This window comes from Pelodiscus sinensis, chromosome 24, assembly GCF_049634645.1.
Source record: "Pelodiscus sinensis isolate JC-2024 chromosome 24, ASM4963464v1, whole genome shotgun sequence".
In the NCBI taxonomy this organism is placed as follows: domain Eukaryota; kingdom Metazoa; phylum Chordata; order Testudines; family Trionychidae; genus Pelodiscus; species Pelodiscus sinensis.
The window spans coordinates 13584240-13600810 of NC_134734.1; the positions used below are offsets into that span (position 1 = coordinate 13584240).

The following is a 16571-nucleotide window of genomic DNA, read 5'->3' on the forward strand; positions in this document are numbered from 1 at the left end:
TCTAGAATGCAACTTGACCTGGCTAAAACTTGTCTTTTGGGATTGTGCCCATAATCTGGAATATTTGTAATTTTTTGTGTAAGTGACCATTTTTCAAAGCCAGACAGATGGGGCAGGGGAGTCTAAAAGGACTGTCTATGACTCCAGGTTAAGCCCGTTACAGTGATCATGGATTTCACATTTGTCACTGGTTTGGTGGAATCTAATTATAGAAAACATACCTCACCATCTGGGATGTCTGCTCTGCTTTTGACAGTCTGCCATGAGAAAGGCACTTAGACATGAACTATTCCAGACAGAGTGACATGCCCCCACCCAACCAATGCAAAGGAGTAACCAGTAATTTGTCTCAAAAAATCCTTGATTTTGGCCGTACAGAACATTAACCTTGTAAGAATGAATAATATCACCATAAAGTGTCATAACAAAATATGAAGTTAAAACATGCAGTCAGAAATATAAATTCAGTAGAATAATCAAGGTTTCTATATGCAACAAGTGAAGTAATAGAACCATACAGAATTATAATAGGAATGTACAATTGCATTAGGTATGTGAATTCTTTGGGTGAGCAAAAGCATGAAACTCAGAAACAAAAAAGAAAATTAAGTATATGGGATTCTTACATTTATGTATTTTAATATGTATTTCATTTATGTATTCTGTTCTTTTAATATAAGAACAGAAGAACGGCCACACTGGGTCAGACCAAAGGTCCATGTAGCCCAGTATCCTGTCTTCTGACAGTGGCCAATGCCTGATGCCCCAGAGGGAGTGAACAGAACTGGTAATCATCAGGTAATCTCTCTCCTGTCATCCATTTCCAGCCTCTGACAGACAGAAGCTAGAGACACCATTCCCACCCATCCTGGCTAATAGCCACTGATGGACGTAATCTTCATGAATTTATCTAGTTCTTTTTTGAACCCTATGGAAGTCCTGGTCTTCACAACATCCTCTGTCAAGGAGTTCCACAGGCTGACTGTGCATTGCATGAAGAAAAACTTCCTTTTGTTTTAAGCCTGCTTCCTATAGATTTCATTTGGTGACTCCTAGTTCTTATGTTATGGGAACAAGTAAATAACTTTTCCTTATTCACTTTCTCCACACCTGTCATGATTGTATAGATCTCTACCATCTCTTCCCTTAGTTTCCTCTTTTCTAAGCTGAAAAGTCCCAGTCTCTTTAATCTCTCTCGATATGGAACCCATTCCAAGCCCCTAATCATTTCTGTTGTCTTTTTCTGAACCTTTTCCAATGCCAATATATCTTTTTTGAGCTGAGGTGACATCTGTACACAGTATTCAAGATGTGGGTGTACCATGGTTTTATATAGAGGCAATGAGATATTCTCTGTTTTATTCTCTATCCCTTTTAAAATTATTCTTAACATTCTGTTTGTTTTTTAGACCGCTGCTGCACATTGAGTGGATGTTTTCCGAGAACTATCCACAATGACTCCAAGATCTCTCTTGATTAGTTATAACTAAATTAGTTCCCATCATATTGTATGTATAATTCGGAATATTTTTTCCAATGTGCATTACTTTACATTTATCAACATTAATTTTTATTTGCCATTTTGTTGCCCAATCACTTAGTTTGGTGAGAACTTTTTGAAGCTCCTCAAAAAGATGTAATAACTTTTGGGTGTATAATTCATGATTTTTTGAAATGTTGTGAGTGTCAATCTATCTTGAGGTTGCATACTTGCATTTAGTACAAACTACAGTCGAAATTTGCCTTTGAGAAGGATTTCATACAAGATAATATAGTGTCCTTTGAGTTAGATTTTAAAAGGTATTTAGACAACCAGTAGGATTTTCAAAAGTATACAGGTGCTTTCCACCTTTAAAATTATGGCCTGTGGTAAATATTTGGAAGCCAAGTTCTAAACACAAGTGGTGACATATGAAAAAGCAGTAGAATGTAGTTTTGCCTCTCCATCCAACACTTGATAAAGGCAATCCCCATTATTGGATTGAAGGAAACTGAAAAAGTTTTGACAGAAAACTAGGAAATCACTTTGCCCTGATATCACGTGACCCTAGAGAATAAATTTGAACATAAAAAAGAACAAAAATTTAGAATTAAAAACAAGCATTCCAGTACAAATATGAAGTGCTAGAGCAGCAACACTATAATGTGACTGCTGCAGCTCATAGCAATTATTAATATTTTCAGTGATTATTTGCAGATGTCAACTAAATAGCACAATGACCTCCAGCCACACACTATTAACCAAGGTAAATGATGCAGCGCTAAGAGCCATAAACCCAACATTCTCTACAGTAAATAATTTAAAGGAGTGAAACTCTATCTGAGAAGAATTATTGCGGGCCAAGTCTGGCACGGAGAACACCACTTAAGGCCAAGTGGTGAATGGGCTCGGTGCAGACTCAGACACGGAGAGGGGACTCAAAGTGCTGGCTGTGATACTTTCAGGGGCTGTGTAAAGTGCTTTACTGCATCCAGGCTCCTTTAGCAGCTGAAGACAGTGAATCAGAGACAGCGAGGAAGGAACTGTCAGGTCTGGCCAGTGCCATGCCTGGGATTCTAGGGGGTGGGAGGAGCCCCTCACCCCTATTTTTGCCCCACAGCAGGTGGCGCCTAGCCCCTCTGCCCCCCAACACCATCTTGCTCTCAGTCCTGCCCCCCTCTCAGCTCTGGGAGCCCCTCCCGCTTTCACCCCCCCCCCAGCCCTTAGCTCTCTGATTCTTCCCGCTCTCAGCCCCTCCCAGACCCCTCCCGCTCTCTGCCCCCCCACCTCTCTGCTTCTGGACTCCTCCCACTCTCAGCCTCTCCCCCCAGCTCTCACCCCCCCCACCCACTCTCAGCCCCCCCAGCTCTCAGCCCCCCCCCCACTCCTCAGCTTCTGGACTCCTCCCACTCTCACCCCCCCAGCTCTCAGCCCCCCCCCCAGCTCTCGGACCCCCAGCGCTCTCAGCCCCCCCACTCCTCAGCTTCTGGACCCCTCTCACTCTCCCCCCTCAGCTTCCGGCCCCCTCCCGTTCTGGCCCCCCCGACCTCGGACCCGCGTGCTCCCTGCCTCTCCCCCCTCCCAGCAAAGCTCGTCATCCCTCGGGCGGGGCGCCAGTTTCCCCGTCGCCATGGAAACGGTACACAGGCAGCACCTCCTTTTCCGCGTCCCTGCCCCCGCCCCCCATGACGTCACCGAAAGAGCCGGTCTCGATTGGGCGAGAGGAAGGGGGCGGTGTCTGGAGATGCCCCGCCCCCCGCCGCAGCCGGCGGAGCCGCAGCTCCTGCTGCCCTGCCGCTGCGCGCGGGCCCCGGCGGGCGGTGGCGGCCATGGGGGCGGCGGGGCCGGGCCGCTGCAAGAGGGACCCGTGCGGGGCGCTCTGCCTGCTGCTCACCTACCTGAGCGTGGGCTACGCCGACTACGTCATCCTCACCCACATCCTGCTGCAGCCTGGCTTCCGGGGCAGGTAGCGGGGCCCGGCGGGGGCGGGGCCTGGACCCGAGTGGGGGCGGGGCAAGTGTTGGGGGCGGGGCAGGGGGCGGGGCCGTATCCCCTTCCTATAGCCCTGGGGCGGGTCAGTCCCTGCTGTGAGGTGCGGGGTCCCTGGGACACCACCTGGCTGCACTGGGGCAGGGGCGCTGCCAGTCCCAGCCCTGCAAGTGAGTCTTTAATGGACGCGGCACGTCCCTGGGTCACAGATGGGGACTGAGGCCCAGAGAGACGGAAGCGACTCCCCCCAGGTCATGAGATGCATCTGGCAGGGCCGGTGATTTGAACCCAGCTCCGCTGAGTGCCAGCCTCTTTCCCCAAGTCAGCATCATTCTGTAGTTTGGCTAGTGCTGCTCCCTGATCCTAACCCTGATCCTCTCCCTCCATTGCCCCTGCAGGGACCAGGACCACTACAGGCTGGGAGCCCCTGCTTAGGGCTGCCAGCTCCCTTCCACTGTTTCAAGACCTGTCACTGTAGTTGGCCCCAGATCCCAGACTGGACTGTTAACATGCGGCTGTCACTTCTGAACCATGTCAGGGTGCAGGATCTTCAGCAGTCATGATTTGTCTGCATCTCAGGTGTTGTTGGCCTCCCAGGGAGCTGCCGTCAGGCTGAGCAGGGTTTAGACCTTTCACAGAAGCACTTTTCACTGCCGGTGAATTCTCAGCTGCAAGGCTTGGACCTCTAGTGCATGTGGGAGAAGGTCTTGGGATGAGACCGTGGGCCATGTGGGCTAGATGGGCAGTGAAGAATTCACCAGATAACAAGGGAGGAATCACTCACTGCTCAGAACATGGTTTCTCTTCTAGTGGCAGTTCCCCCTGCCTGGTAACTTGGCCTGGGGTGTGTGGTTCCGATTACAGTTCTAGGAGTGGGCTCAGTGCACAAGTAATGTGATCCCGGGCTGCTGTCAAGGTATCCAGTGTGAGCCAGCTGGAAGAAATCCCTAGCTAGGGACTGACCCATTTCTGCTGGCGGTCTCCAGTCCTTATTGGTCTGGGGAGAAGCTTTGCTTGTGTCTGGCCCATCCCCTGCTGATTGTACAAGCTGATAAATCTGCACTTTCATTTCCTCTGTCTCTGCCAGTCCACCACTCCTGAATGGGGTGTACCCTTCCCATGGCTGTATACTCTTCTCATGACTCCATCTCCTTCACTGCTGTTTCCCAAGCACCTTGCTGCACGTGGCTCTTCTGGCCTGCTGTCGTGTGCAGGTTTGGGAGGGCTTTCTGGATAATCTGTATTTGTTTCCATGTATATTTAGCAATTTTAACTTACTGCCATGACAGCCAGGATAAATGCCTCAGACACTGGTGTTGTGTGACCACAGAAGCCTCTGTTTGTAATGGAGACTAAAATAGTTTTGCAGCCCCCAGGGAGCCTGTGCCTGGGCTAGGTGTCTGACACTTGTTCCCTTTGTACCAGCCTCTGGTGTCCCTTCCATGCCGTGATGTTTAACCTCATTGTTGTTCTGCTGATGGCCTGTCACACACGAGCTGTCTTTGCTGATCCAGGTAAGCACTTACCCTTGGCTCTTCCTCTGCCCAAGCTGAGGAATTGGTGGCCTAGTGGCTTAGATACAGAGCTGGGGAAGTGAGAACTGAGTTCCCTTCCTGTTCCTGATGCTGATTTGCTGCATGGTCCCTGCCCCAGGCTGCATCTCCTTCAAGATGGTGGGAATAAAAATTATCCTTTCCCCATTGGTAAAGGGCTTTGGGCTCTCTGGCTGAAATACGTTACAGAAGAGCAGTGTGTTCTTGATGTGAGGTCCTGTCTTTCCTGCAGGGTATCTCTGTCTTCTCTCACAAGACCCACATGTGTTCTTTGAGTATAGCTGGGCTGAGCTGGCTTAGCAGGTGCAGAGATGCGTGATGAGTGACAGGATGCTCCTGCCCTCCACCTACATGCCTGTGTCAGTGGTGGATAGAGGGATGGTGTAATGTGGAAGGCAACGAAAATTATTAGAGGGCTGGAGCATATGACCTACGAGGAGAGGCTGAGGGAGTTGGGTCTGTTTAGTCTGCAGAAGCGAAGAGTGAGGGGGGATTTGATAGCAGCCTTCAACTTCCTGAAGCACGGTTCCAAAGAGGATGGAGAAAGGCTGTTCTCAGTAGTGATAGATGGCAGAACAAGGAACAATGATCTGAAGTTGCGGTGGGAGAGGTCCAGGTTGGATATTAGGAAAAACTATTTCACTAGGAGAGTGGTGAAGCACTGGAATGGGTTATCTAGGGAAGTAGTGGAGTCTCCATCCCTATAGATTTTTAAGTCTCGGCTTGACAAAGCCCTGGCTGGATTGATTTAGTTGGGATTGGTCCTGCCTAGACCAGGGAGCTGGACTTGATGACCTTCTGAGGTCTCTTTCAGCTCTATGGTTCTATGATTCTATAATGTGCACACAGCAAAAATCACTCTGGGGATTTTACAGGGCTGCTTGATTCACTCCCTCTCTGAGATCCCTGTAGGATCTGACAGCACGTAGCAATAGAAGGTTCAAGGTCTAAGCAACATTTAGAGAGGGATTGCTAATGAGAGAAAATATATGGAGATATACCATCTCATAGAGCTGGACAGGACCTTGAGAGGTCATCAAGTCTAGTCCCTTGCCCTCACAGCAGGACCAAGTACTATCCCTGACAGATTTGCCCCAGATCCCTATATGGCTTCCTCAAGTACAGGCAGTCCCCAAGTTACGCGGATCTGACTTATGTCGGATCCACATTTACGAACGGGGCCCTCTCCCTGGTCTCCAGCAGACCAGGGAGAGGAAGCAAAGCGGCGGAACACGCGGGCAGCGGGCAGCCCAGACACGTCTGGGCTGTCTGCTGCCCGCGTGCTCCGGGGCTTTCCTCTGCTTCGCTCCCCGTCCCCCTGGTCTGCAGACCAGGAGGACGGGGAGCAAAGCGGTGGAACACGCGGGCGGCGGGCAGCCCAGACGCGTCTGGGCTGTCCGCCGCCCGCGTGCTCTGCGGCTGTGCTCTGCTTTGCTCCCCGTCCCCCTGCCAGGGGGACCGGGAGCAAAGCAAAGCGGCGGAACACGCGGGCGGCGGGCAGCCCAGACGCGTCTCGGCTGCCCACCGCCCGCGTGTTCCGCCGCTTTGCTCTGCTTTGCTCCCTGTCTCCCTGGTCTGCAGACCAGGGGGACAGGGAGCAAAGCAGAGCAGAGCAAAGCCGCAGAGCCCGAGGGCAGCAGGACAGCCTTGGCGCATCTGGGCTGTCCCGCTGCCCCCGTGCTCCGCGGCTTTGCTCTGGGCGCCTGTGGTACAGCAGCTGGGGCGCTGCCGGTTGGTCCCGTAGCGCTGCTCTGGGCGCTACAGGACCAACCCGGCAGCACCCCAGCTGCTCTGCCCCAGGCGTCCTGATTCAGCCTCTGCTGAAACTGACCAGTGGCTGATTACAGGAAGCCCCTGCCCGGGGCTTCCTGGAATCAGCTGCTGATCAGTTTCAGCAGCGGCTGACTTGGGGATGCCTGGGGTTCTTAAGTTGAATCTGTATGTAAGTCAGAACTGGCGTCCAGATTCAGCCACTGTTGAAACTGATCAGTTTCAGCAGCGGCTGAATCTGGACGCAAGTTCCAACTTACATACAGATTCAACTTAAGAACAAACTTATAGTCCCTATCTTGTACGTAACCCGGGGACTGCCTGTATTGAGCTCATAACCCTGGGTTTAGCAGGCCAATGTCCAAACCACTGAGCTATCTTTCCCCCTGAACATATTGCCTCTAGTCCGTATAAATCCACGGTATGACCCCATCTTGAATACTGTGTGCATATGCGCTCACCCCACCTCAGAAAAGATATATTGGCTTTGGAAAAGGTTCAGAAAAGGGCAACAAAAATGATGAGGGGTATGAAATGGCTTCCATATGAGGAGAGAGAGTAAAAAGACTGGGACTTTTCAGCTTGGAAAGAGACAACTAAGGGGGATGTAGTAGAGGGCTATAAAATCATGACTGGTGTGGAGAAAGTAAAATAGGAAATGCTATTTACTCCTCATAAGACAAGAACAAAATGAATAGGCAGCAGGTTTAAAACAAGTATTTTTCCACACAACGCACAGCGTGTGGAACTCTTTGCCAGAGGATGTTGTGAAGGCCAAGTCTATTAACAGTGCAAAAAAGAACTAGATAAATTCATGGAGATTAGTTCCATCAATGGCTGTTAGCCAGGGAGGGCAGGAATGGTGTCTCTAGAGTCTGTTTGCCAGAAGCTGAGAATGAGCAACAGGAGAGGGATCACTTGATGATTCCCTGGTCTGTTCATTCCCTCTGGGGCACCTGGCATTGGCCACTGTCGGCAGACAGGATACTGGGCTAGAGGAACCTTTGGTCTGACCCACTATTCTTATGTCTAGTAGAGTAGGGAACTAGGGGCCAGGACTCCTGGGTTCTGTCCCTGGCTATAGTGGAGTGGGGTGTCCTGGATGTACAGGGGATTTGAGAGTTTAGCTTTTCTGTTGTCTCTTTTGGGTGTATTCCTGCCATGTGCTAGGCCCTGGGTTTAGCTTTTTCTAAGGGGGAGTCATGTGGCCCTTGACTCCAAGCTTGCGCCTGTGGACTACAGCCCCCCGCTCCTTACAGTGGCTTCCCACATGAGGTCAGAGGCACGATAGGGGGCTGGAGATTTGCTGTGCTTGCAGTGACCCCAGGCCTCACAGGCAGAATGATGTGAACTTGTCAGTGCCAACCAGTGGCATCTTCCACGGCTGATGCGCTCCATCTTCGGGGCGGGCTGGTAGCATGGAGGTGTGGCCTTGACCCGTGAGTCTAGAGCTTGATTCCGCCTCCTCTGTGACAGGTGACCTTGGAGCCATGCGTCTGACAGGGGTCAGATGTGGGGCTTGCTGCTGGATGTGTAGGCATCCCTGAGGTGGAGGAACTAGAATACACCCACCTGCTGCTTGGTGTCCTGATCTGTTCAGAGGCTCTGGAAATGGAGAGTAAACAGAGTGTGTTAGAGATCCCACCTGCCACGCCTGGCAGCAAGAGAAGAGCCGCGGCTGCTGGGCGCTTTCCCTCTCAGATCCCCACGTACTTGTGACAAGGCTGCCCCCTCCTTGTTCCCATCTCTCCAGCTTCCCCTCCAGCACAGGCACTCACTGAGCGAGCTCCAGGGTGACCTGGGGACTCTAGAGCCCCGCATGCTGGGTGTCGTATGGTACCGTGGCTCATCTGTGCCCTGCTCGCTGCCCTGCTCTCCCCCTCATCATCTTGTATTCTGGTTCCCTCCCAGGCATGGTCCCGCTGCCCGATACCGCCATCGACTTCTCTGACCTGCGCAGTAACACGCCCCACAAGAATGAGCGGGTGAGTGGTGCACGGGGCTCTGTGAACGAGCCCAGGAGGGGCTCTTGGGAACAGGCCTAGTCACTCCCCAAGGATCATGAATCCGGCTGCTTAGTGAGCCTCTGGATTAGGTGTGTGGTTAATGCTGTAGAGTACACACATTTCTCCCCCACCCCCTTGCCAGTAAAATTTTTAGCAGGCTGGCCAGCAGCCTGGCTCAGTCCCAGCTTGTGCTGGGTTCGGGACCTTCCCCTGCTGCGGTTCTGCATTTAAAGTGTATTAGGAGCCAGGCGGGTAGGCAGCTTGGCTCATTTCCAGCTCGCACTGGGTCTGGGAGCTCAGACCCCTCTCCCAGACAGGGGCTGCTGCCTCTGAATCAGAGGCAGCAGCGCAGAGTGGCAGGGGGCTCTTTGGGAGTGTGGCCAGAGCACACTGGCTGCCGGTCCCACCCCCGGGGACTATAGAATACTCGAGTAACCAGTAAGAATTCATGAGGTTCATCGACTACTCAGTTAACCGATATTTAACATCCCTAGCGTGGCTCAGCGTGGCAGCAGCTCTTGCGGATGGGATTAAAGTGACGGCAGCTGGGCATAACCTGCTGCTGGTCACCTAGGGAGAGATGCCCTATGGGACAGGCTGCGTGGCTCAGGGAATTATGGGTAGAGGATTATTCCAGGCTTGGGCCTGTGCTGCAGCGGCGGTTTGTCTCCCGAATGTCTCTGTGCGGCCTCTCGGAGAGCATGGCACTGGCTACACGGGCATGGTGCCAGCCTGGGGGCTGCGGGTTGGCCGATGGTCTTGGATGGAGCCGGCGCGGCTGTGCTGATCACACCCTGTCGCACTCTGCATGGCAACGAGAGCTCCGCCTCGTCGGAGGAGAGGGCAGGGAGTGCACAGGCTTGCAAATGCTGGGGTGGGCGTGCAGTGCTCCCAGTGACTGCCACAGCCCTTCCGGCCCAGGGGCCCAACACTCCCCAGAGAGGAGGCTTTCCTGGGGTGCTGGTGATAGGTCTGATAATCAGTTCCCTGCTGAACTGGGGCTGTTCCCTAAATCCCTGCCCCAGAGCTAAGTTTGTCCAGATCTGAGCATCTCAGGGCTTCTCCCTTGTTCCTCTCCAGCCTCCATGGCCCGTGGCGCCCTGTATTCCCTGTTACTTTGCCCAGAAGTGCCCCCTGATAACAAAGGCCATGGGGTTTCCCCAGCCTTTACAGCCCTGGGCGGGTAGGAACTCAGGCTTTGTGCTTTTATATGCAACATCCAAGGGCTTATGGAAGTGCTGGAGCTGTCTGGCTCCCTCCCCTCTCCAGCTTGTCGCTGCCTGCCCCACGGCTCCTGCTCCCATGCTGGGTTCTCCAGACTGCTCTGATGCCCCTCGCCGCCTGTCCTCCCAGCCCCCTGCATTACCTCTGTCAGTGCCTGTTCCAGCAGGGCTCTGGGATCCGGGGGAAAGCCGCAGCTAAGAGTTCTCCTCCCTGCTTCCCAGAGCAATGAGGACTGGACGGTATGTAACCGCTGTGAGACGTACCGCCCGCCACGGGCGCACCACTGCCGCATCTGCCACCGCTGCGTCCGCCGCATGGATCACCACTGCCCCTGGTGAGGCACCTACGGCTCGCCCTGGGGACCCTGGTCATAGCTCATTGTGGAGAAACGAAATGAGTTCTCTGCAGCAGTCTTCATGGCTGAGGACGCGAGGGAGAGTCCCAAACTGAGCCATTCTTTTTAGGTGACAGATCTGTGGAACTGTCCCAGTTTGAGGTGTCATTAGAGGAGGTTTTGGAACAAAGTGATAAACTTAACAGTAACAAGTCCCCGGGACCAGGTGGCATTCGCCCAAGACTTCTGAAAGAACTCACATGTGAAATTGCGGCGCTCCTAACTGTGGTTTGTAACCTGTCCTTTAAGTCAGCTTTGAGAGAAGGGCATTAACCCCAGTGTCCTGGCCTGCTTCAGCTCACTGAGTGTCCCTGAACTTCGCGTGGACGTAGGATTTTCTGGCAGGTGTCCAGTGCTGGCCTCCAAAGGGGCTTTGCTCTCCTCTCCTTTGAGGTGTGGGGGTGGGCGAGGGATGGGGACACTAGTGTCTGATGCCAGCTGTTGCTGGTAGCATCCTGACAGGCCCTGTGCTCTTTCTGTCTCTCTGTAGGATCAACAACTGCGTTGGCGAGTTAAACCAGAAATACTTCATCCAGTTCCTCTTCTACACAGGTACGTGGCCGCCCAGCCTGGGAGCCGGCCATAGGGAGAGCAGGTGTGGGCCTGGGGATACAGCAGTAGGTGGCGCTGCAGCACGCAACTCACAGCACCAGCACAGAGCCAAGACCCAGGGCTTCCCTGCCCTGGGTCCCTGTCTGCTACCAGCCCCCTGCCTTCTGCTGTCCCCCACTAGAGGGATCTCTGGTCCCAGAACCCTCCCTGCATGATCCCTAACCCCATAGCCAGCCTCTGCCCTCCTGCTGTGGTCCACGTGTGCCCCCAGCCCCAGAGCCAGCCTCTCCCCCCCACTCTGATCCATGTGTGCTCCCCAGCCCCATAGCCAACCTCTGCCCCCCCTGCTCTGATCCACGTGTGTTCCCCAGCCCCAGAGCTAGCCACTGCCCCCTCCCCTCTGAGCCAGTTGTGCCCCCCCCCCAGCCCCATAGCCAGCTTCTATCCCCATTCTGCCTTGCTTCTTCTCCACATTCAGACAGTGAAAGGACTCCGAGGGAGAGAGGGCTGGGAAGTGGGAACCTGTGTGCCCCACCCAGGGGTGAGTTTGGGGGTGGGGTGGTCCATAATGAAGCACTGACATCGGGCAGCTGGTCCCTGGGTAGCCCTGGCAGGTTGGGCGAGATCAAACAGAGCCAGGCTCTGCAGCAGCTGGCACCTGACCTTCCCCCCGGGGGCTGCCTTCTGGCCAGGCTTAGCCTTAGCCCAAGTGGGGGATTCTGGGTCTGGGGCCAGGCGCTCATCTCTGGTCTGTGCTGACTTGTGGCTCTGTCTCAGGGCTGGCTAGTCTCTATGCCATGGGGCTGGTGCTGACCACGTGGTTGTGGCCAGTGGACAAGAGCTTCCCTGGGACGATGGAAGGTGCAGCTGGAGGTGTCTCTAACAGCAATGTCCAGATGTAAGTGTGTAGGGGCCACTGCTAGGTTCCCCCATCCCCAGCTGCGGGGTGCAGACAGATCTCAGCAAGGGGAGGAGAGGTCCTAGAGGCAGGATGTCTGGGTTCCCTTTCAGCCCTGCTGCCTGTGGGTGACACTGAGCTCCTGCCCCCTAGAGCTGTGGGGGAGTGATGGCCCCATGTCCCCTCATGAGGTGTTAGAGGGGCAGGGTGAGGTACCAAGTCCTTGAGGTTCAGACTGTAACTGCAGCGTGCCAGTCCCCCCCCTCCCCTCCAGGACTCTGCAGCCACAGGGCTTCTCACCTCCTGCTTCTAGAGCCTCTAACCCGCTGCGGAGGTCGACTCTCCTGTGGTTGTCAGTAGAGGGCCTATGATACATGGGTGGGTGGTTCTGGGCCAGAATCAACAGTAGCAAGGCCTGAGCCTGTCCTTGGGATCCCTAAGCTGGCTGGATCTGTATCTGACTTCTCCCTCCCCCCCAGGGCTCACTGCATCGTTCTGCTGGTGGAGTCCATCCTCTTTGGGCTCTTCGTCACCGTCATCTTCTACGACCAGGTTGGTTTGCGCAGGGCACCGTAAGAGGCTGCTTCATGCTTCGTCCTCCACAGCACCCCCTACTGGGAGACTCCAGCCCTGGAATAGCCGGGAGCTCCCCCCACAGCCAGTGTCCCTGCCCCACTCCCTGTAGCGCCCCCTGCTGGGAGACTCCAACCCTGGAATAGCCGGGAGCTCCCCCCACAGCCAGTGTCCCTGCCCTACTCCCTATAGTGCTTCCTGCTGGGAGACTCTAGCCCTGGAATAGCCGGGAGCTCCCCCCACAGCCAGTGTCCCTGCCCTACTCCCTATAGTGTCCCCTGCTGGGAGACTCTAGCCCTGAAGTAGCCGGGAGCTCTCCCCACAGCCAGTGGTCCTGCCCCACTCCCTACAGCACCCCCTGCTGGGAGAGGCGTGTAGCTGTAAATCCACGTGCTTCTCTCCCTGGGAGCGCGTCAGGCGATCCTCTTGTTTCTCAGGTGGTCTCTATCATCACGGACGAGACTCCGATTGAGCAGCTGCGGAACCGGCTGCTGAAGGAGGCGCGCCGGGAGGTGGCGCACACCCGGAAGCCGAAGATCGCGTTGCTGCGGGAGGTGTTTGGACGGGGTACGTTACAGGCAGGCGGAGGGCTGCAGCCTTCCCTCCTTCCTTCCAAATCCATTTGCGGCATGGATTTGGGGGATGTCACATTCCCTCCACATTGGTGCTCATCACAAAATTCAGGTGGCGGGAGTGGGGCCAAGGGTTCGGCGTGTGGGAGGGGGCTCAGGGCTGGGGAGAGGGTTGGGGGGAGGAGGGGAGGTGAGTGCTCCGGCTGGGGGTGCAGGCTCTGGGGTGGGGCCGAGGATGAAGGATTTGGGATTCAGGCTGCCGGGGGACTCTGGGGGGGAGAGAGATCTCCTCCCAGTTTTCTCTCCCTGCAGCAGCATCCAGGCTGGGGGGAGGGGTGCCCCTCTCTGCACAGAAGCTCTGGGGCGGGGGTTGGGAGAGGGGCTCCTCTCCCCGAGCTGGGGCAGGTCTGTTCCCTGCGTGGTGCTAGACAGGTTGCTATGCGGCTGTGGGGCCCAGAGGGAACTTAGGCTGGGGGAGAGGAAGAGTATCTGAGCCTGCTCTGAGGGCTCGTCCTTCCTGGGGAATTTAGACTGGCATGAGCCAAGGCGCGAATGTAACCTAGATCCCAGGACACTTGTACCTGGGGGTGACGCCACAGTAACTAACCCGAAGAGCCAGCATGGGCAAGGCCGGGACCCAGGCAGCCTGGGAGAGCCAGGCTGTGCTGGGAGGCCCCTGCTCATGCTGACCTCCCCTCCCCATCTCTCTCTTCTCCTCCAGGCTTTGTGATCTGCTGGTTTTTCCCCTGTAACTGCAGCCCCCCGTCAGGCGGGACCCCGGCCTACAGCTACCTGCCCAACTACGACGTGTGACCCGCCTGTGCGGACGCTGCTTCTCGCCCCTCTGCCCCAGGGGGAGGAGACTTGTGCTGCAGGAGGCTTTGCAGAACAGAGCCTGCCCAGCTGCTCCCGCTGGCAGCCTGGGGCCAGGGTGCGGCTGCAGCACCTGGCTCTGTCGTGCCCCGCACTGGAAATCCTTCCATGGTGCCCCCATGAAGCTGGGGATCACGGACGGTAGAGGGGCGCTCTCCAGCCTCTGCGCCAGACTCCTGCAGCGCCCGGCTGCCCAGCGTCCCGGCGCCTTGGTGCATGGCACGTGCTCAAGGTGGGCCCCATGCACGACGCTCTTCCTGGATCAGTGTTAGCCTGGCACCCTCTGTCACTACCTGCATCCCAGCCCCCTCCCTCTGCCCGCCTTCCTGGAGCAGCACTCCCTGCCCCCGGCTGCCAGCCCCTTGCTGCCTGGAACGGAGCCAGTTGTTCTCGGCTCCTGGCCAGGGAGGGGGACGCCACCACTACTACTCTGAGTATCTGTCTGCAGCAGCACTCGCTTGTGCCCAGACAGATCGGAGCTCCGGTTTTTGGCCCTGGCAGCAGCCTCTGCTAACTCAGAGCCCCCCACGCCGTCCCCGGGGGGATGGCCCGCTCTGTATCCTGGGGGTGTGGGGTACGTGCTGGCAACCCTTGCCAGGGGCCCAAGCCAGCCCTGCAGGCACTGCTACTATTTATTAGGTGTATTACGGTACAAAGGATCCTGAGAGGAGATGGTGCTGGCAGGTGGGGGAGGCTAGAGTACTGGATGGCGTAAGTCACATTCCCTCTGGTGCCTCACTTTCCCCATCTGTAAAATGGAGGCGTCAGCACCCCCCTTGGGAAAGCACATGGGGATTTGCTGTGAGACTTGCTAGAAGGGCTGGGTGGTGTGAGAAGGGCTGAGGCAGGGCCGGGCTCTCCCCACACTAGCCGCGTAACCCTGGGCAAGTGTTTTCTGCAGGCAGCCCCCAAAGAGAGTTGCGGGAGGGAGAGGAGGACGTGGCACAGATGCGTAAAGGGAGCTCCCGCTTCTGTTGCCCCGTGGGAGGGGCAGCCTGGAGGATGCACCGAGGGGCATTTGAAAATGGAGCAAATGGGCGCTAGGAGTCAGTAGCCTAGGCTGAGCAGGAGTCCGCATCTTGACGGCCTCTGGGAGATGCTAGGTAGGTGGGGACAGGCTGAGGAGCTGCTTCTGGCTGCAGCACTGCCAGGGGGTGCCAGTGAAGGGGACATGGCTCCTCCCAAGGGAGCTGGCAGTGCTGTTCCCCAGAGGATCTTTGTGCTGCAGTGGCTGGCTCTGGCCCCCTCCTCTCCCATGGGGTGGTCAACCCCCAGAGCCGGGAACATTTTTGTTGAGCAAAAAAAAAAGCCCCTTTAATTTAAAGCGCCGGTCCGCTCCCCTGCCACACCCCCTGCCTCCGCCACATGGATGTCGGGCACCTGCCGAGCTGGGAAAAGAAAATGCCGGCTGGCCCGGATCAAAGCACTGCGACCCCCCCCAGGAAGACAGCCCTGACCCCCTTGGGTCTAGGGCAAGCGAGAGCAGGGCTGTCATGGATCAGGTGGGGAGCCAGCCCAGAGGAGCTGAGCTGTGTGGCACAGCCTCAGAGTCACCTTCCCCCAGCTGACTGTGCCTGGGGGTCTGTTTGCCCAGGCTGATGTCTGAGCCCAGGAGCTGGCTGCACACTGCCCTGTGTGTCTGTGTGTGTGCAAGGCCCCCGGCACGGCCTGGCTGCCCGTTCCTGGGGGTCTCTGGCACTGGTGTGCAGACCTGGGACGGCAGTGGCTGGGGGGGCTCCCAAGAGTCCAAGCACTGCATTGAGCCTGGGCAGCTTGGTGGGTTCCTGGTGGTTCCTGTGAGCAGCAGGAGGCGCCCAGGGGTGCTGCTGCCCTGAGCGGTGGCTGCCCATGGCTCTGTGGGGGAAGAGGCTTTTCCAGGGGCTGCTTGGCTGCCTCGGTCCCCAGGCTGGGCCCAGGACAGGGTCTAAGGCCCTCGTGGGGGAAGAGAGGGCTCTGGCCCCCAACTCCTGCCTGCTGCCCCAAGGCGACCCAGCTTCCCCCAGAGCCCAGTTCCTGGTGCAGTGCCGGTGACTCTCAGGTCCCAAGCCCAGTGCTAGCAGTGGGGGGCTGGGTGCGCTTGGCCCGTATCCCTGGGGCGATAGTGTGCAGCAAGCTGCACTAGTGCAATTGGCCTGGCCCAGCCGTGTGCCGCGGGTGCAGGTGGGAGCCAGGGGTGGTTGGTGGCATAGCCTTGCTGACCCCGCGGCCCCTTCGCTTCCGCAGCCCGGTGCATGAGACAGGCGCTGCTGGGTTCCGACAGCCCCTCGGCCCAACTCCTGCAAATTGTGAATAAACCCTGCGCAGGGGCTGCCTGTGCCGGCCGTGCCTCTGTCCGCCTTGTGTAGTGACTGGGCTCGGCTGCCTGTGCGCTGGGTGCTCTGTGCCCTGATCTCAACTCCGCCCCCTGGGCTGCCCATGAGCTCGGTGCTGTACGGCCCCCAACCTGGTCCCCTCATCCCCTCTGCTGGGTGGGCTGATGACTCGTGTGCTCAGCCCTGGGAGCCTGCAGGCCCTGCCCAAAGAAGCCCGTGCCTGGCGCTGGCTGCGCGGGATGCCATTCACCGGGGCAGGAGGGTGGCAGCGCATCGCCCTGTGTGACTGCTGTTCTGCCCCAGCAGCCTGTAAGCCACAGAGTTTTGCTGCAAGTGCCTCGGCAACACCGCTCGGGCCTGGCACAGCGTCCCGCT

The 16571-nt window shown here is 56.4% G+C and overlaps 1 protein-coding gene across 3 annotated transcripts; it reads left to right on the forward strand.

The window, feature by feature from the left end:
* Nucleotides 1-3239: 3239 nt before the first annotated feature.
* Nucleotides 3240-16215, forward strand: LOC102460402 (palmitoyltransferase ZDHHC3-like). Of its 3 annotated transcripts, none has more exons than XM_075908469.1 (10): nt 3305-3442; nt 3868-4048; nt 4895-4983; nt 8704-8777; nt 10244-10356; nt 10907-10968; nt 11746-11866; nt 12346-12418; nt 12877-13006; nt 13733-16215. In XM_075908469.1, the coding sequence occupies exons 2-10, from the start codon at nt 4029-4031 to the stop codon at nt 13822-13824; spliced, it is 774 nt and encodes a 257-aa protein (XP_075764584.1). In that variant the 5' UTR covers nt 3305-3442; nt 3868-4028; the 3' UTR covers nt 13825-16215. The 3 variants fall into 3 exon arrangements, with proteins under 3 accessions (XP_075764583.1, XP_075764584.1, XP_075764585.1); XM_075908470.1 differs by having other exon boundaries at nt 3313-3446; XM_075908468.1 differs by lacking the exon at nt 3868-4048 and having other exon boundaries at nt 3240-3446.
* The last annotated feature ends 356 nt before the right edge of the window (nt 16216-16571 follow it).